This window comes from Phyllopteryx taeniolatus, chromosome 17 (genome assembly GCF_024500385.1).
Source record: "Phyllopteryx taeniolatus isolate TA_2022b chromosome 17, UOR_Ptae_1.2, whole genome shotgun sequence".
In the NCBI taxonomy this organism is placed as follows: Eukaryota; Metazoa; Chordata; class Actinopteri; order Syngnathiformes; family Syngnathidae; genus Phyllopteryx; species Phyllopteryx taeniolatus.
This window is the reverse complement of record NC_084518.1, coordinates 2537970-2553731: the sequence shown is the minus strand read 5'-3', so window position 1 is coordinate 2553731 and position 15762 is coordinate 2537970. Positions and strand designations below refer to the sequence as shown.

At 42.9% G+C, this 15762-nt stretch overlaps 1 protein-coding gene across 2 annotated transcripts in view; it reads left to right on the top strand.

Moving 5' to 3' along the window:
• The first annotated feature begins 728 nt into the window (after window positions 1-728).
• abr (ABR activator of RhoGEF and GTPase) overlaps window positions 729-15762 on the top strand; it is a 94488-nt gene continuing 79454 nt past the window's right edge. Inside the window, exon 1 of one of the 2 annotated variants that reach the window (XM_061752535.1) lies at window positions 729-1626. In XM_061752535.1, the coding sequence (XP_061608519.1) occupies window positions 897-1626 (730 nt within the window). In that variant the 5' untranslated portion in view covers window positions 729-896. Of the gene's footprint in view, window positions 1627-15317; window positions 15637-15762 lie in introns of those variants that run through there. The other variant, XM_061752537.1, reaches the window with a different exon arrangement.

The following is a 15762-nucleotide window of genomic DNA, read 5'->3' as shown; positions in this document are numbered from 1 at the left end:
GAAGACTGAGTTCTCAAATAAACGAACCCGCTCAATTTTGCATTACAATTTCCCTCCTTGACCACTTTCATTGTGACTTCTCCATTTTTTTTTATCAAGACCACGTATCATAATTAAATTGTGCTTTTAAAATTCAATCAGAACAATGTATTCATCGAGCACGGTTACCGATTCATCCGTGTTTTTTTGTGTGTTTGTTAATTGTTTCAGTGATTTCATCACGGAATTTCAGTTTGCGTACTATATGCCGTCGTACTAGTACTCGTGTCATTTAGGTTACTTGTTGACGTTTGAACCAACCCAAGCTGGAGAGTCATAGAATCAAATCAAAAGTTGCGTTCATGGTAGCTGGGACTTTTGGAGAACTCAACGTCATAGCGTTCCAGACAGAGGAATGAGCTATCAACGACCACGTGATTGATTATTTATTTATCGAATGATAGATGCGTGTTTCTGTATGTAATTCTCGGATTGCTAATTATGACAGTTCCTCGTACTTTGCTTCATCTTTTCCTTTTTACAGATTTTTACAGTACGAGCCGTTATTTGAAGCTCTAATCCCGGTGGTAAACGAGCACTATTTGATGGCTTTAAACGCGTGCCTAATCTTCTTGTAGTCACTCGGAACACAACAGCAAAAAACAAACAAACAAAAAAAAAAAAACACATTTGACCAATTAGCTCCTGAAGGTAACACGGCCGATACAGGAAGTGTTGAAACTTTTCAGCTGTGAGCCCAAACTACATCCGCACACAGGGTGCACGCCTGCGTCACGCGGAGGTTGGAAGATGGTCGTAAAGTGGTCCGTTTGATAGCCCCAAATTGGACGTTTACGCCGCAGGCGCCAGGTGAGAACGCGGAGTTGACGGCACCGTTTTTGGGAACGACAGCAACGATGTGGGAGCAGGAGGAATTTGCCAAACACTGGCGGAATGAATTCCCCGACGGCGAAGTCCCACAAATGAACTTGAATTCGATGGAGGACATCGAGTCGCAGCTGGAGACTTCCAAAGTCAACCTGAAGCGGCTGCAAAAGACTCTGAACGAGGAGAAATTCAAGGTGATCTACCTGCAGACCACCGTGGCGCGACAGCGGAAGAACGCGGCGGAGCCTCGCCGCGGCAAACACGCCGACACGTTCGCGAGTCCCGGCAGTGGCGACTGGAGGTCGTCTCGGCGACAGGGCGACGTGTGCGAGCCGGCGGGTGGGACGCCCCGGCCGGCGAGCGCGGCGACCTCCTTCAGCCGCGAGCGGAGCAGGTTCAGCGGCAAGACGGGCAAGCCCGTCCCCGTCCCCGTCCCGCCTCGGAAGCCCAGCCAGCCGGGACCGAACCCAACTCAGACGACCAATAACGTCGACAGCAGCGACCGCGAGTATGAGGATTTGCAGCTCAACGAGAATTTCGTCAGGAATAACCTGTTGGTACCGAAGGCTGCGAGCGGCGACAAGCAGAGGACACCCGGCAGCCATCACCCGTTCCGCCCGAGTAAAGACTTGGACTCCGGGGACGACGGTCGCATGTCTCCGCCCTTCCTGCATGTCGGACGCGGTTCTGGCTGCAGCACGCCTGACGGGAGGAGCGACGGCGACCTCAGCTCCGAGCACGAAGACTCCTCGTCCGCAGGTACTCTTCTGACAGCAATGTGTCGGCACGTGGCCTGCTACAGTTCAGAATCAACATTTAATGACGAAACATCCAGCCCTCCATTTTCCGTACCGCTTCAAACTTTTCTCTGCTTGATCGGGGTACACGCAGAATAATAATTTGGCCTCATTTGAGATTTTTCCCACCCTTTTGGTCAGAGATGGAAACGGTATGATTGTCTGAGGTCTCTAAATGATTATCTTGACCAATTATACTATGGGGTGGGGTGTTTTAAGACAGTCTACTACAGAATAAGTAAATTATGTATGATTATTGCACCTCCAAATCTGAGACCGTGGTCCTCGGTCGGAAAAGGGCGGCGGGCCCTCTCCGGGTCGGGATGAGATCCTGCCCCAAGTGGAGGAGTTCAAGTATCTCGTGGTCTTGTTCACGAGTGAGGGAAGAATGGAACAGGAGATCGACAGGCGGATCGATGCGGCGTCTGGAGTGATGGGGACTTTGTATCGGTGAAGAAGGAGCTAAGCCGAAAGGCGAAGCTCTCGATTTACCGTTCGATCTACGTTCCTCCCCTCACCTATCACGTTCTTTCGGTCACGACCCGCAGCACGTGACCGAAAGAACGAGATCCAGGATACGAGCGGCCGAAATGAGTTTCCTCCGCAGGGTGTCCGGGCTCTCCCTTAGAGAACGGGTGAGAAGCTCGGTCATCCGGGAGGAGCTCAGAGTAGAGCCGCTGCTCCTCCACATCCAGAGGAGCCAGATGAGGTGGCCGGGGCATCTGTTTTGGATGCCTCCCGGACGCCTCCCCGGTGAGGTGTTCCGGGTACATTACCCCGGGGACGACCCGGGACACGCCGGAGAGACTACGTCTTTCGGCTGGCCCGGGAACGCCTCGGGATCCCTCCGGAAGAGCTGGATGAAGTGGCTGGGGAGAGGGAAGTCTGGGCGTCCCCCCTGAAGCTACTGCCCCCGCGACCCGACCTCGGATAAGCGCTAGAAAATGGATGGATGGTTGGATTATTGCTGAAATCGGATCGGACCGATATCGGTATCAGCCAAAACTCAAGGCTGCAATATCGGTATCGGATCGGAAGTGAACAAGTTGGATTGGGACATCACTAGTAGACTTATTGTTAAGGGCGTGGTGTGCTCTGTTGGTCAATCTCAAATACATTCTACACTAGAAGAGCAGTCAGAACACACATCTTTTTTGATTATTTTGTTTTGTTTCCTCATTGTGTTTGGTCTCTCATGTTCTAAAAATGGGTTAATATTTTTCAAATTGGTATGTGTTGACCCTGCTTCAGAAAGTAATATGTTTTATAAACATATTTAATACTGCAATACTAGAGCAAGTTAGGCATTTGAGTGTATGCACTTGATTTACAAAAATTAAATTAATCATCATTTAATCAATTAAGCAAATTGACGTTTGATTTTTGTTATATTAACTTTAGACAATACTGAGGAAAGTTTTTTTTTTTTTTTTTTTTTTTTTTTCTTCTCTTCTTTCCACACAAGAATATTTTTTAAACAACACTGACCCGATAAGCATAACGATTAAATAAGTTGTAACAAATGGAATGGCTTATGTATTGTTCAGACTGACTCAAGAGCGCCACTTTTTTTGTTACTATTTATGATCATACAAGTTTAATTTTGCAGTCATTCTGATGCCATTGTTGGTTTCCCATTATTGTAGGCATCAAGGGAGTTTACAGACACTTACTGTAAACTGCTTTATCTATCCAATCTTTGTTGCCCAACAGGACTGTTTTCTGTGCTATGGCAGCCGGACTAATGATTAGAAAGTCTCGTTGCCGAAGACAACGGGAGGTGCGGGAAGTTACGGGAACGGTCGGAGCCATTTGGCTGTCGTAGATGTCTGACTCGTGGTCGCCGAGCAACAGCCGGGAGCTCGTGCCGGCGTTCGTGTTCACGGGACCAATGCATTTGTACATAATCGTCCACCAATCACGCATGCCTTAAAGTACAGTATGGGTCGATCCCCTGTCTTTCGGGTTCCTGATTAACAGCACAGTGTTGTTTCAAATATTGTGTCACCGTCCAGCGTGACCGATTTCAGTGTGAGTAGCCGTGCAATTGTGCAGCAGACCCCCCTTCAGAATAATGTACTGTGGTTTACTCTGAAAGCACTTTGTCAACCTGGAAGGACCTCTAACACACACAATACATTGATGCGAAATGCCGAGATAAAACCCAAACCAAAAAATGCACATCTTTTACTTTTACCTTAGAGTTGGAATGCACACAAATGAAAACGGATGTTTAAAGCCATACTGCATCTCGTGAAACATGACTTTTACTGTGTTTTGTCCTTTTGTCCACATTGGGATGTTGGTGGTAATCTCGGTGGGGCCTGCTGAGTTTCCAAACTAGCTGACAGTATAGAACTTTGAATTTTCCGGAAATGTATTTTGAAGTGTAAGAGACGACAAAGAATTTTTTGTCCAAAGAGCGTAGAGTGAATATTGCATGTCACACGTCCCCCCCCCCCCCCCCCCCCTCCCCCTCGTTCTCTCTCTCTCTCTCTCTCTCTCTCTCTCTCTCTCTCAGATAAGCAAAACTTGTTCAGGCTCGTCTTGGACTGCAAGTGCAACTGGAGAACAGGGAGAGCAACAATGTGTAGTGCAAATCGCAGCCTAGACTGTTGGCTTTGACTGCACATTGTGTGCAGGTTTCACTAGCTTAAATTGTTGAACATTTGAAATTACCATTGGAAAATCCGATTTGAATTTTTTTGAATGAAACAAATCTGAGACTTTATTTGAAAGCCAGCCCTAGTATCTGTAGTGGAAACCTTTTTTCATTTGTTTTTACTGGTTTTACATTTTAGGATTGGTTAGAGAGTTAAGAATGTTACAATGTCATTGAAGGGTTAATGATGGCAGTTGAACTGTGAAACATTTTATTTACTCAGGCAAAAAAGTCTTAATTCTGAATTGGAGTAGAACAATTTGATTTGACCTTGGTGGTTCCACAGTCCTTACGAAAGCCAGCCACAAATTTGGAAGATAACAGAGGGTGGGTAGGATGACAGCTTAAACAGCACCTGTGTTTACTACGTTACAAAAGAAGAAAAGAGTGAAAAAGTAAAGGAAAAGAATGAAAGTAAGATATATTCTCTTTTCCTGTCTAGAGGTTACTTTAAAATGTTTTTTGTTTTTGTGCAGTAAAGCCACGTATCAGTCCGTTTAATTCTGCGGTGTGCTTGAGACGTGTGTGGGTGTTGAAGCTTATGAATGTTAATTTCTATGTTGGGGCTGAGCAGGAAGGCAGACAGGATGCCTCAGCTGTGACGCAGAGATGTGGCCTTTTACAGCATCACTGCTTGCCTAGGAAATGGAGTGTTTGAGTGCACCGAGCACAGTTCTGGATCTGAGGTGTGAAATACACGATTGCTGCTTTGAATGGGACAAAGCATGCTGTCTTGTGCACAGTTCAACGTATGACATGATCTGTGTTAAAACATGGTTTAATGTTAGAACAGGTGCGTGCTCACAAGTCACAATCTGCCCGTGTTTCTTGTTATACTATAGCGTTGTTGTCAAAGCCATCGCCGGCAGTAAACGGCCTAGATCTGCACATTATTACCAGAACTGCAGTGGCTTGCCGGCGACCAGTCGCTACTGACGTTCGGCTTGATGACACTGTTCCCCCTGGAGATGGCTGATGTCAGCAGTCCCAGTCCTTCACTGCTGAAAGTGGAACTATGTGAGGCAGGGCTGTGTTATTTGGCCTTTAAATTGAATGTGATTCTGAAAAGCAGTTTTTTTCCCACCCTTCCTTCACTTGTAAAAAAAAAAAGCAAATGACTATCACATTTTTCCCCCTTCTCAGATTTGCTTTATCCCAATATCAAACAATTGTTTTCCCATTATTAACTTGAATCAACTTCCACAGAAATAATACAATTGTTTTCGTTACAGATAATGTGAAAAGTGTTCCTTCCTTTTGTCAAAACGTATCGAAACACAATCCCTAATAAATGCTCATTTAAAATCTTCAGCTCTTTAACATAATGAAATGAGCCGTCAAACTGCATGGCTCGGCTCATCCATGTTTCTTGTCCAGCTCCCACACGCCTTTAAAATATTTGCGGATTGTGAATCATGTGAAAATGATGACCATCATCTGTTTCATATAGGGAATGAGACTCCCCAGTCGCTGTTTTGAAAAGTTAGCGATGTGATTGCTATATTTAAGTTTGACAGCACTTACTCTGCTTTTGTAAACTAGCTCCTCTCCCGTCGTAGCCATGTTGTTAGTGTAAACTATGCAAGTCAGTGGGGATTCCCTTTGAACTACTGAAGGTGCAAAACCCCAAAATAAATAAATCAAAAGCAAAATAAAAATTGGAGACAAACTAGGCGTCGAACGACTTCATTGCTGACTTTTTTTTCCTCTCCATTCTCATTTAGCTTTGTGAGCCTCCAAATTCACAGTTACACAGACCCACTCCCCGGCTTGTTCATCCCATCATCTTCAGACACTTGCTCGTCCAATCACATTCAGATACCTTCACGGCACAGTCGGAATTTGCACAACTGAAACACCAATTCATGTGACACAACTACAGGGTCGGAACTTGCTACAGTATGTAAGGTTAGTGTATATTTAAAAAAAATAAAGGAGGAGGGGATGGTTTTCTAATAATATATTTTAGCCAACCTTCAGTTGTGTTACATGGATTGTTGCAAGAGTTTTATATGATATGACTGTCTTTGAGACCCTGAAGGTATCTGTGATTGTGATTGGATGAGTGAATTGGGGGAATGGGGCCAGTGCGAGGAGAAAGCATTGCTTGCGTCTCTGCTGGAGCCAGTCAGCAACACTAGTTGGATGTTTTCTTTGACGACATGAAGTGTTCATTTTTACAATACAGAGATTATAGAGCGATCATGGCTGTTCTCCATTTTATTCTGCAAGTATATTGTGTTTTTGCTGTTACAGGAGGGTGTTTGGTGCCTTTGCTGACAGCTGATGCAAAGATTTAAGACTGCTCATCAGCTAGCTCGTGGGTGCCTTTTCTGGGTGGGTGTGCATAGCACTTGTGCTTTTGTTCTATTTGAGGATAGACTTGCATATTTTTCATGTGACCGGGCTACTGGTCTCATTTTGAATCAAATATTTCCACACGCTGGCTTTGAGGCACCGCAGCTAGTTGGCTGTGGTAACTCACCAGCTGTTGATTTCAGCGAGGAATCCATGTCCAAAACACGTGATTGGCGATTAATCAACCTCAAGCTGTGAGCATCATTGCGGAGAGGCAAGGTCGATGCATCGAATAGTTGGTTCAACCTCTAGGACGAACACAAATTAATTAAAATTGAGCCCTACTAACAAGTTAAGAAAGTGGCTGAGGTACAACTTTATTGAAGCAGGTGGCATAAAACAAAAAAAATGCTTTTGAACCCAGAAAGTCGAGCCCTCAGATGAATTGCTCTCAAAGACGAGCATTGAATAACATGATTTGCAAGAAGCTGCTCCCGTTCTCCTTTTGATAGTAGACCTGTTACCCACGCACCCTCTTGCACCAACCCAGTTTTAAAATGTGTTAAAGTGAAAGAAGGGGGCTAGAGTATCTTCCTGTTTTCTTGTCAGTTGACTGGTTCAACCTCGGTCACTTCCTTGTCTGACGACCAAACCCTTTTCGGTCACTTCATCTTTTCCGTGAGTGACCACTGAGGATAGGGGATGTGACTTCAGCCTGTTGTAGATGTATTGTTTGGATATTTTCCGAATGAAGTAGAAAGTAGAGTTTTTCAGAAAGATTGGGAATCGAAATTTTTTTTTTTATTTTTATTATTTTTTTCTCTTTCTGCCGCTGTGTTCACGGGTTTCTGTATTCACGGGTTTCAGTATTCATGCAGGTGAATTTTTACAATGTTCACTATTCACACATTTCTCATGAGCATGTGGTATTGGTATTCCCTTTACACTTTATACCCGGCTTTTTGTATTTCTAAAATGCTAACTCTGTCGCCAATGTTTTGAGTAGTGCAAAATTGTCAAGCGTAACAAAAAAGTTGGTCATAACTTGGGTTTGGAGATATTCTTTATTTACTTAAATAGTTTGGTTTATTGATGAGCAAGATGGGTTTCTTGGGATTCATGTTGTAATACCAGGGCAATAAGTCACAATAAATACATATATTTAACAATATAATAATAAAGACATGGACATTTTCTTAGTTTTTATTTTTATTTCTGAGGTACTGTTACATCACAGAAGGGTATCATTGACTGCAAAAAGGAAGAATGTGACGGTCACCACAGAATCCCATCTAATTGCAAATATTGTAATTACTGCTAGACGATGTATCTGTGGTGTTGCGATACAATGTAAGAAAAGGAACAGAATACACTGCCTGTCATCACAGTACATACACTCTTCCTGGTAGCTAAACATTGTAGAGACAAAGGTATTATCGCAACCTCCCTCATTGTGTGGGTGTGTTGGAAGAACAACATGTACTACAAATACAGAGACATGGCTTCAGATAGGCTCCAGCGTGGTCTGTATGTGCACCGTGCATTCACTGACGCACGTGTTTTGGTCAGCTACTTCCACCAATGGCATCTACGAGAGTCAGAGAAGTCATATTGATTTCTGGGTTTACTATGTCATGACGGTAACCTTGGCCAGACCAGTGGAGAAAATGTTTTCCTGTGCTGCATGAATCATCACCTCAATGGCAGGAGACTTGGCTCGGACCTTGTACTTCCACACGGCTACTGCCATTCTCCAACCACCTCTTGTCAGCCTGTATCCTTCTCAACAAGCCAATGTCTTTTTCAGATTCCCTGGTGTTCTTGTTTAAAAAGTACAATGGGCAGTAGAAGTCGAAGTACCAGATGGCCCTGGCGCTATCACTACAGCAGCTTCTACTTGCAAGAGGAGAGCCCAGACTGCTTGGTAGTGGTTTATACAGTGTAGTACACCTGTCTCTTGAAAGTGGCTCTGGATCTTCACCCGGCCTAGCCTATCATGTCACGGTCAGAGAAACCCGTGTGGAGCGGTTATTATGTTGTTCTTATTAGCTCCACTATTATGTAACAATGTGGTAGAAGTGCAGAATGACTCACTCACAGACACGTTTTCCAAAATAGACAAATCAAAGATTTACATGGTTGTTTTGTTTTCACATTTTATGGATGGACAAGCACTCCAGAGACAACTACTAGTATACAAGCCATTCAAAAGTACATTTTGCATAATAGTAATATTCCCTTTAAGATGACTCGTTCAATGATTGTCATCTGATGCAGGCAATTTTTCTGTCACCACCCAAAGATTATGATTGTATCCTAATAAAGCCAACGGTAAAATGACAGTTAAACCCTTTGAGCAGGCTGTTTCTTTATTTCTGCTAATAGGTTTGGACCCATATTCTGCTTCCATGCGGTCCCCTGGTGGTCTGGAGAGAGAATGGAAATTTTTTTTGTTGGACTACACGCTAGAATTAGTCTATTATGAAGCCAGCCTTTGTCACAATTAAACTAGTTTTTCATGCATTGCATGCCAGAAGATGTTTGCTGTCTGTCTAGTACTACGAGATAAGTGCAGAGAATTTGGTTGCAGTGTGCTTATCTTCCCAACAATATCTGTGCGATAGAAAAACAAATAGGTCACCGGAGCCTCCCTCACTCTGGGTATTAAGTGTCAATAGGATCCCATTTAGAAACACGAGCTACTCGGCATTGTTTGTGTCATAATAACATTATATTCACCTCAGGACACAAGTATTTTTCTTTTGACCGTTTCATATGCTTGCTCACTATACCAACCTTTCTGAAATACTATTAAACATTGAATATAATTGAACATTAGATGTAAGTCTAATCACACACTGGATTGCGCATCTTGGCCCAGGAACAGAGGACCGCTCCGGAAACCTTCCGGTCGCGCTATGACCACTCCACCACGCCTAGCAGCCCTGTATCAGTGAGTCTCGTAGGTAAACATATGCAAAGCAATTAGATATTACATTGTAATATACTGTATGTATTTTTTTTTTTAATCTGCTATATCACAATCTTTCTGTTAACTGTGATACGGCAAATAGGATTCGTGGGTGACCAACAGCCCTGTATCCTGTCCCTTCACGGAGGACCAGCAAAAGCTCGTCTCCACATTCAGAACCACAACATAAGCCATCTGTACTAATCTGAGGCTCTTTAAAGGAGTGTGACTGTGGCAAAAGTAAGGCAATGCAGACAAACGTGACGCCAGCCGTGTCAAATGTTATCTTTAGAGCTTTTATATGCCGCAGGTGGCAAAAAAGAAAAAAAACCTGTTCTTGGTAGGCTGTGGATTCACTTCTTAAAGTCGCATTCTAATAAACTGCCTTTCATATGTCAATCACTTATGCTGATCAACTAACTAGTGACTACAGCGAGACTGTGTACAGTATGTGTACTGTGTGTTCATGTTGTTTACCTTAGCTTGCCTGTTGGTTCTTGACAGATGCTCTCATATTTTAAATATGGGAATAATTCATTTGGGGCAAGAATCTCAGTGGATTTCCCCTCAAAATGATCTTCTCTTGTAATTGTAATCAAAATGGTCAGCACTTATCTTTGGCTGTGGATTTATACATCTAAATCAGCACGGATGGCTTCTTATTTTGTCTCACAAATACCTTTTATTTATTTTTATTTTTATTTTTGAAACTGACAACGTCCTCTCCCACGTTTATGAACGTGTGTTGGCTGAAACGAGACACTAGAGTGCAGTAATCTACCATGTTGACAATGTGCAGTTCTGTAAAGTGGGAAAGTTTGTCCCCTGATGGTGGCTTTTTACCTTTTTTGGCAAAAAATGTTTACTCAGACCGCAAACGCCCAATGAATCACTGTTACAATACAAAATCATAGTTCGGTAACTGTCGCACACATTGTGTTTTTGAGTCGAGAGGCGATGAGGAAGCGGGATATACAGGTAGTGTATGAATCACACTTTGTGTTGAACACAGCGTGTGTGTTTCTGCTGCTTACCAAATCACAGCGTCATTCAGATTATTTCCACATTGGACCTAATCGATCAAAAATAATTATGCAAATAATTCGCCTCACGCACCCCCTGCACCTCCTCCCTCAGCACACCTTTTTTTTTTTTTAACCTTCCTCCATTATATAAATAACAGTCGTGCATTAATACAATGCTCTCTGATCCTAAATGAGACATTTGTTTAATATGGAAAAATAACTGGGACACACACACACCTCTATGGTAGTGATATGCAGGCAGGGCTGTTCAGCATAATTGGATGGTGAGGGACTTGGGGGCTTGCTCAGGGCAAATAGGGTGAGAGAGGATCTCGTCTATTGCGCACACACGGGGGACCCGTGCACACATGCACAGAAGCAGGAATAGAGGTACTGCAATTGTTAAAAGAATGGCTTTATTAGTGTGATCCTCTGCTGGTCAAACCTGAAGTGGTAGAGTAACAACACAGAAGGAAGACAAATGACTTATTCGTGCAATTGGGATCAGAATTATCCCGAGGGCCTTTTTGCACTATTTCCCCTTATTAAAAAAAAAGCAGGTACCAGACAATACAAAAAAACACCCTCGGTGATTGCATGAAGTCTCATTTACCAAGCAGACATTCATCACTGGTGCACTCAGAGCTTCTGAATAATGTATGGTCTGTGCTGGTCCCGCCTGCCACGACTAAAACAAAAGGACGAGTGGGTGACGACCATCTACTCGTCACTCGTCTCTAAGGAGTGTTGACACTTCCTCACAAAGACATTGGTGCATGTCGGTGAGGCAAATACTATATTGATAAAGCTTTGCCCTGTGATCGGATAATACTTCATTTAATGATGGCAGTAATTATACTTCAGTATAGTCATCTGTTATCTGCTAGAATAGGCGTAAAAATATGATATCATTTTCTCATATGCGTGAATGTAGCCTGCTCACGAAGATATGGGCCAGAAATCCCAGTGTACTACATGGTGTTATGGTGTTAGTCTTGTTGATTATGTTAACTTATGTTGCGTGTTAATGATAAGATTCCATGTTTCTATTTATAACCTAAATGGAGGTGCGTTGGTGTGTGGCTCCATTAAAAAGGGCCATTTTTTTTAATCCTCTACTCCGTCGGTGTTTTTGGAGATACGAGCCATCTCTCGGTTGACGTTTTAGTCTTGAGTTGCTACCAAAAACTTGAGTTAACCGGCGTTAGATGGTGGCAGCGAACATCACAATATTAGCAAATGGTTTTACTGCAATAATGGCCTCATACATTTTCCGTTCAGCATAATGGGAAAGGATGATTTGGCACGAGTGTTTTGAATTACGCGCGTGGTCCCGGATGAAATTAAACTAGCCACTACCACTTTACTGCACTCCAGCATTTGTTGAACATTGGTGTACGCCCGCGGCTCTCCTTCACGTATTTATTTATTTACTTTTTTTTAAAGCTTCATACCAATTTGCAATACTCATGCCTCTTAGTGGTTTGTATCTTGGTCTGATAGGTGTGTGTGAATGAGTGTACTTGAATTTTCTCTTTCTTTCTGTTTTACTCCTGCTCCCAATGAAGATTTTTCAAAGCCTTTCACGTGCGTCGAAAAATCGCTCTCCTCTTCCTGTGTGTGCACCTCCACCGTCTCTCACCCTCTCTCATAAATGAACAACTGAGTTACATTGAAGAACCTTTGAAAAGTTGAGTGGGGGATGGAGAGCCTGTGTAGAACACGAATTGTCATATTTCTCGTATAGCTTTTTAGTCTCATCTCCCGTTAGTATTCCAGCGAGAAGCTGAGGGGAGCAGGTGGGGGAGACGGGGGGCAAACGTGGGGTGGTGACTGGAAAATTAGTGCTATTAACAGACACCCCCTTGCCCCGAGGGGAACGACTCGAAATATTGGCGACGCATCGGATGGGTGGATGTGCTTTGGGTCGGTGGAGTGGGGTGTGGGGAATATGTAGGTGGGAGGATGATGGTTTCATTGGCTGCTGAGCTGCTGTGTGGCCTAATTACACACACACACACACACACACACACACACACTCATCTGTCTCTCTGTAGGCTACATGACAATTACTGCATCTATAGAAATGTTCTCTTAAAAACCAGCAGCAATTTGTGTATGTACGTGTTTTTTTTTTTTTACTGTCTATAACTAAAAAAAAAAAGTTCTGAATATCCACTGGGAATAAAAAAAAAAAAAAAAGTCTTGACTATTATCATAAGTAATCTAGTATTAGGTTTTCACCACTGTATATCCTCACAAATACAATAATGTGTGGATGCTTGTTTGAGAAAGAAGTGCACGAGCAGAGCACCAGTTTAATTCTATTGTCAGTGTGTGCATAAAGCTCCAAAATGCTCCAAACCTACAATATTTTTCATTGCTTTCTACTGGTACTTAAATGATTGGATGTCAGAAAGGAGAGTGTGTGTGTGTGTATAATCATACTGTATTTCCTGAAGGAGTTTAAGCTTTTAGAATTAGGGTTAAAACAAATCTGTAATTGAAATGTTACTGCCTTTGAGTTAACGATCAGGCCCCGATGCCCTTTTCTAAGTATTTGCTCACAGGAGGATGACACGCGTGATCCAAGCCAAGCATTTGTGGCACTTTGTGTGTGTTGTGGTGTGGCTGTTTTGCTCGTGGTTGTTTTTCATTGCTGCCGCACGGGTGGGTAATTGTTTGCAAACAATGAGAAAATGTTGCTAGAATGTTAACAAGCTGAAGACATGCAAGTAAAATGTGTGATTTGAATGAACAACTTTATCGAGTTACTTACCCATCTACTTTCACATAATACACCCATACACGCTCAGTGAAATTGGGGAAGTGGTGCTTTTTTTATATGGAATGAACCATTATTCCATCTTTTCATTGTGCTACAAAGAGCCAGACAGAGTTTATTTGCAACCAGAGACTTGCACATTGTGTAGTTGTGTAATTTGTGAGAGTTAGTTTGCCAGAGATTTAAGACAAAGGATGTGCACAGTAGGTAAATGTATTTTTGATGAGGTGCCTCTGCTATTTTCTTCGCTTGGGTGGCTTTTCCCTTTGCATACTCTGTATGCATGTGTATTCTCCATAAAAATATGCTAGTGTTTTTTTCTCTCCATATTATACACAAATATGTATTCCAAATGCCTTGGCAGAGATACATTACCACATCTCTGTGTGTGTTTTATCCAGCTGGCTCACGAGAGCAGACAAAGAGCGATGCTCGGGACCCGCTGCTAGTTGAGGTGGGGCTGCTCAGGGAGGGGGTCCTCTTGTCAGCCTTTGTGTCCTAATTGAAGTTTTTAGAGGAGGTTGACAGAGGGAGCATGGCTGTTTGTGGGACCTGGCAGGGGTTTCAAGTGAGGCTTTCGCATCATGCTTTGTTGCTACTGGTGTTGATGCTTGTCAAAATAAAGCTTTGCATTAGTTTCTGAAGTATTGCAAATATCATTTGGGCTGGCGAAAATAACGTTTGCATTTCACTGAGCTCCTAAACACATTTGTATTACATTAACTCTAATTGTGTTTATAAAATACACTGCCTTGCATAATAGATCAAAATAATATATATAGCCTACTCTTTGGGAGGATATATCTATTGTTTTTTATCAATAAGAAAATTTGCACCAATTTTCTCCATTTGAAGCTGTCAAAATAATTGTTTGGGACCCAAATATTTAGTTTCTAAACCAAGGTTTGGGTGGTAGAGATTTGTCACTTCCAGGAAGTGTTACTGTAATTCCTCGTGTATAATGCGCATTTGTTGAACATGAACACAACTGCATGTTTTCTAATTTACTATATAAACATAGGGCTGTGAATTTCAAAGTAAGAGCAAGTAAATAAAAAAATATATATATTACGTGTTCAAATAAAGTGCTTAACTTCAAAATAATTATTTGGGGGAAAAAATACAGATAATACTTAGTTTTGATCATATGAGTAGAAGCAAAATCATGCATTGTAAAAATGCATTATACATAGGTAGAAGGGTTTTCCAGAATTTTGAGGTCAACTTTGGGGGTGCGTATTATACATGGGTGACCATTATACATAAGAAATTACGGTACTTTATCATAGGGAACGCACCAAGCCATCACTGTGTCAGTTGACTGATCTTCCGCTTCAGTTCTTTGGCAGTGTCTACCACTTTTGTATTGCGCATTATTACACCTACAGGACTGGAGTGGGACCATGTCAAGCAGTGGATTTACTTTATGCTGACATAGTAAAACAAAATACTATAAAGGATTACGTAAAACATACAAACCCAATATTGATGGAAATTTGGAGACTGTTGAGGTGGGTACCAATCCATTACATTTGAGTGAGGATCTAGATAAACATGCAGTTTCAGGAACGAATTTTCACTGTTTAAAAACCATCAAACAGACAAAACTAGCAGTTTGACGGACAAACAGATTTACCCTGTTTTCCCTGTTTTTCACATTTTGTTACAGCAGAGGTCTAAACTCTACTGAGTTTAATTATATAATGGTTAATAAATGGTTATTACAGACATAATGCGTCGTCACTTCTGAATACCGCCTCTGCTTGAAGTCTGAGAGGGAGGGAGGGAGGGAGGGAGGGAGAGAGTAAGGGTTGGATGAGAGAGCGAGCAAGCCATAGAGAAAGAGGGAGTGCTTCTTCCTTCCCCTAGCAACGCTTGGCTTTGGCCGTTTCCAGCCTGTTGTTTTCGCTCACTGTCTCTGGGCTATACACACACTCACACATACACTCCTTTGGTCCGCTCGCTTGCTGTCTGCCTGTTGGACCCCAGGGCGTCTCTTGACATTTCGACCAAATTCCTCTTTGAGCTGCTCGCTCCGAGATGAAAGCTTTATCGCAAGGATAAAATCGGGAAGAGAGACACGAAACTTAAAACGGGGCGGACGAAGGAGGAGAATAGCAGAGTGACTGACTGGGCTCGGGGGAGCGCGGAGAAGGTAGAGAAAAGGAGGATGGAGCCCCTTAGCGCTCACGGCCTCCCTCGACTCTCCTGGATTGACACCCTGTATAGCAGTAGGTACTCATCTGTTTCCCCCTCAATACATCACTTCCTATTTGTCTTGGTGCATGTCTTTTAGCTCTAGCGCCTTCTCCATCTCCTGCGCTGCTTGTTTGTCTGAGAACACAGCTACATCCACT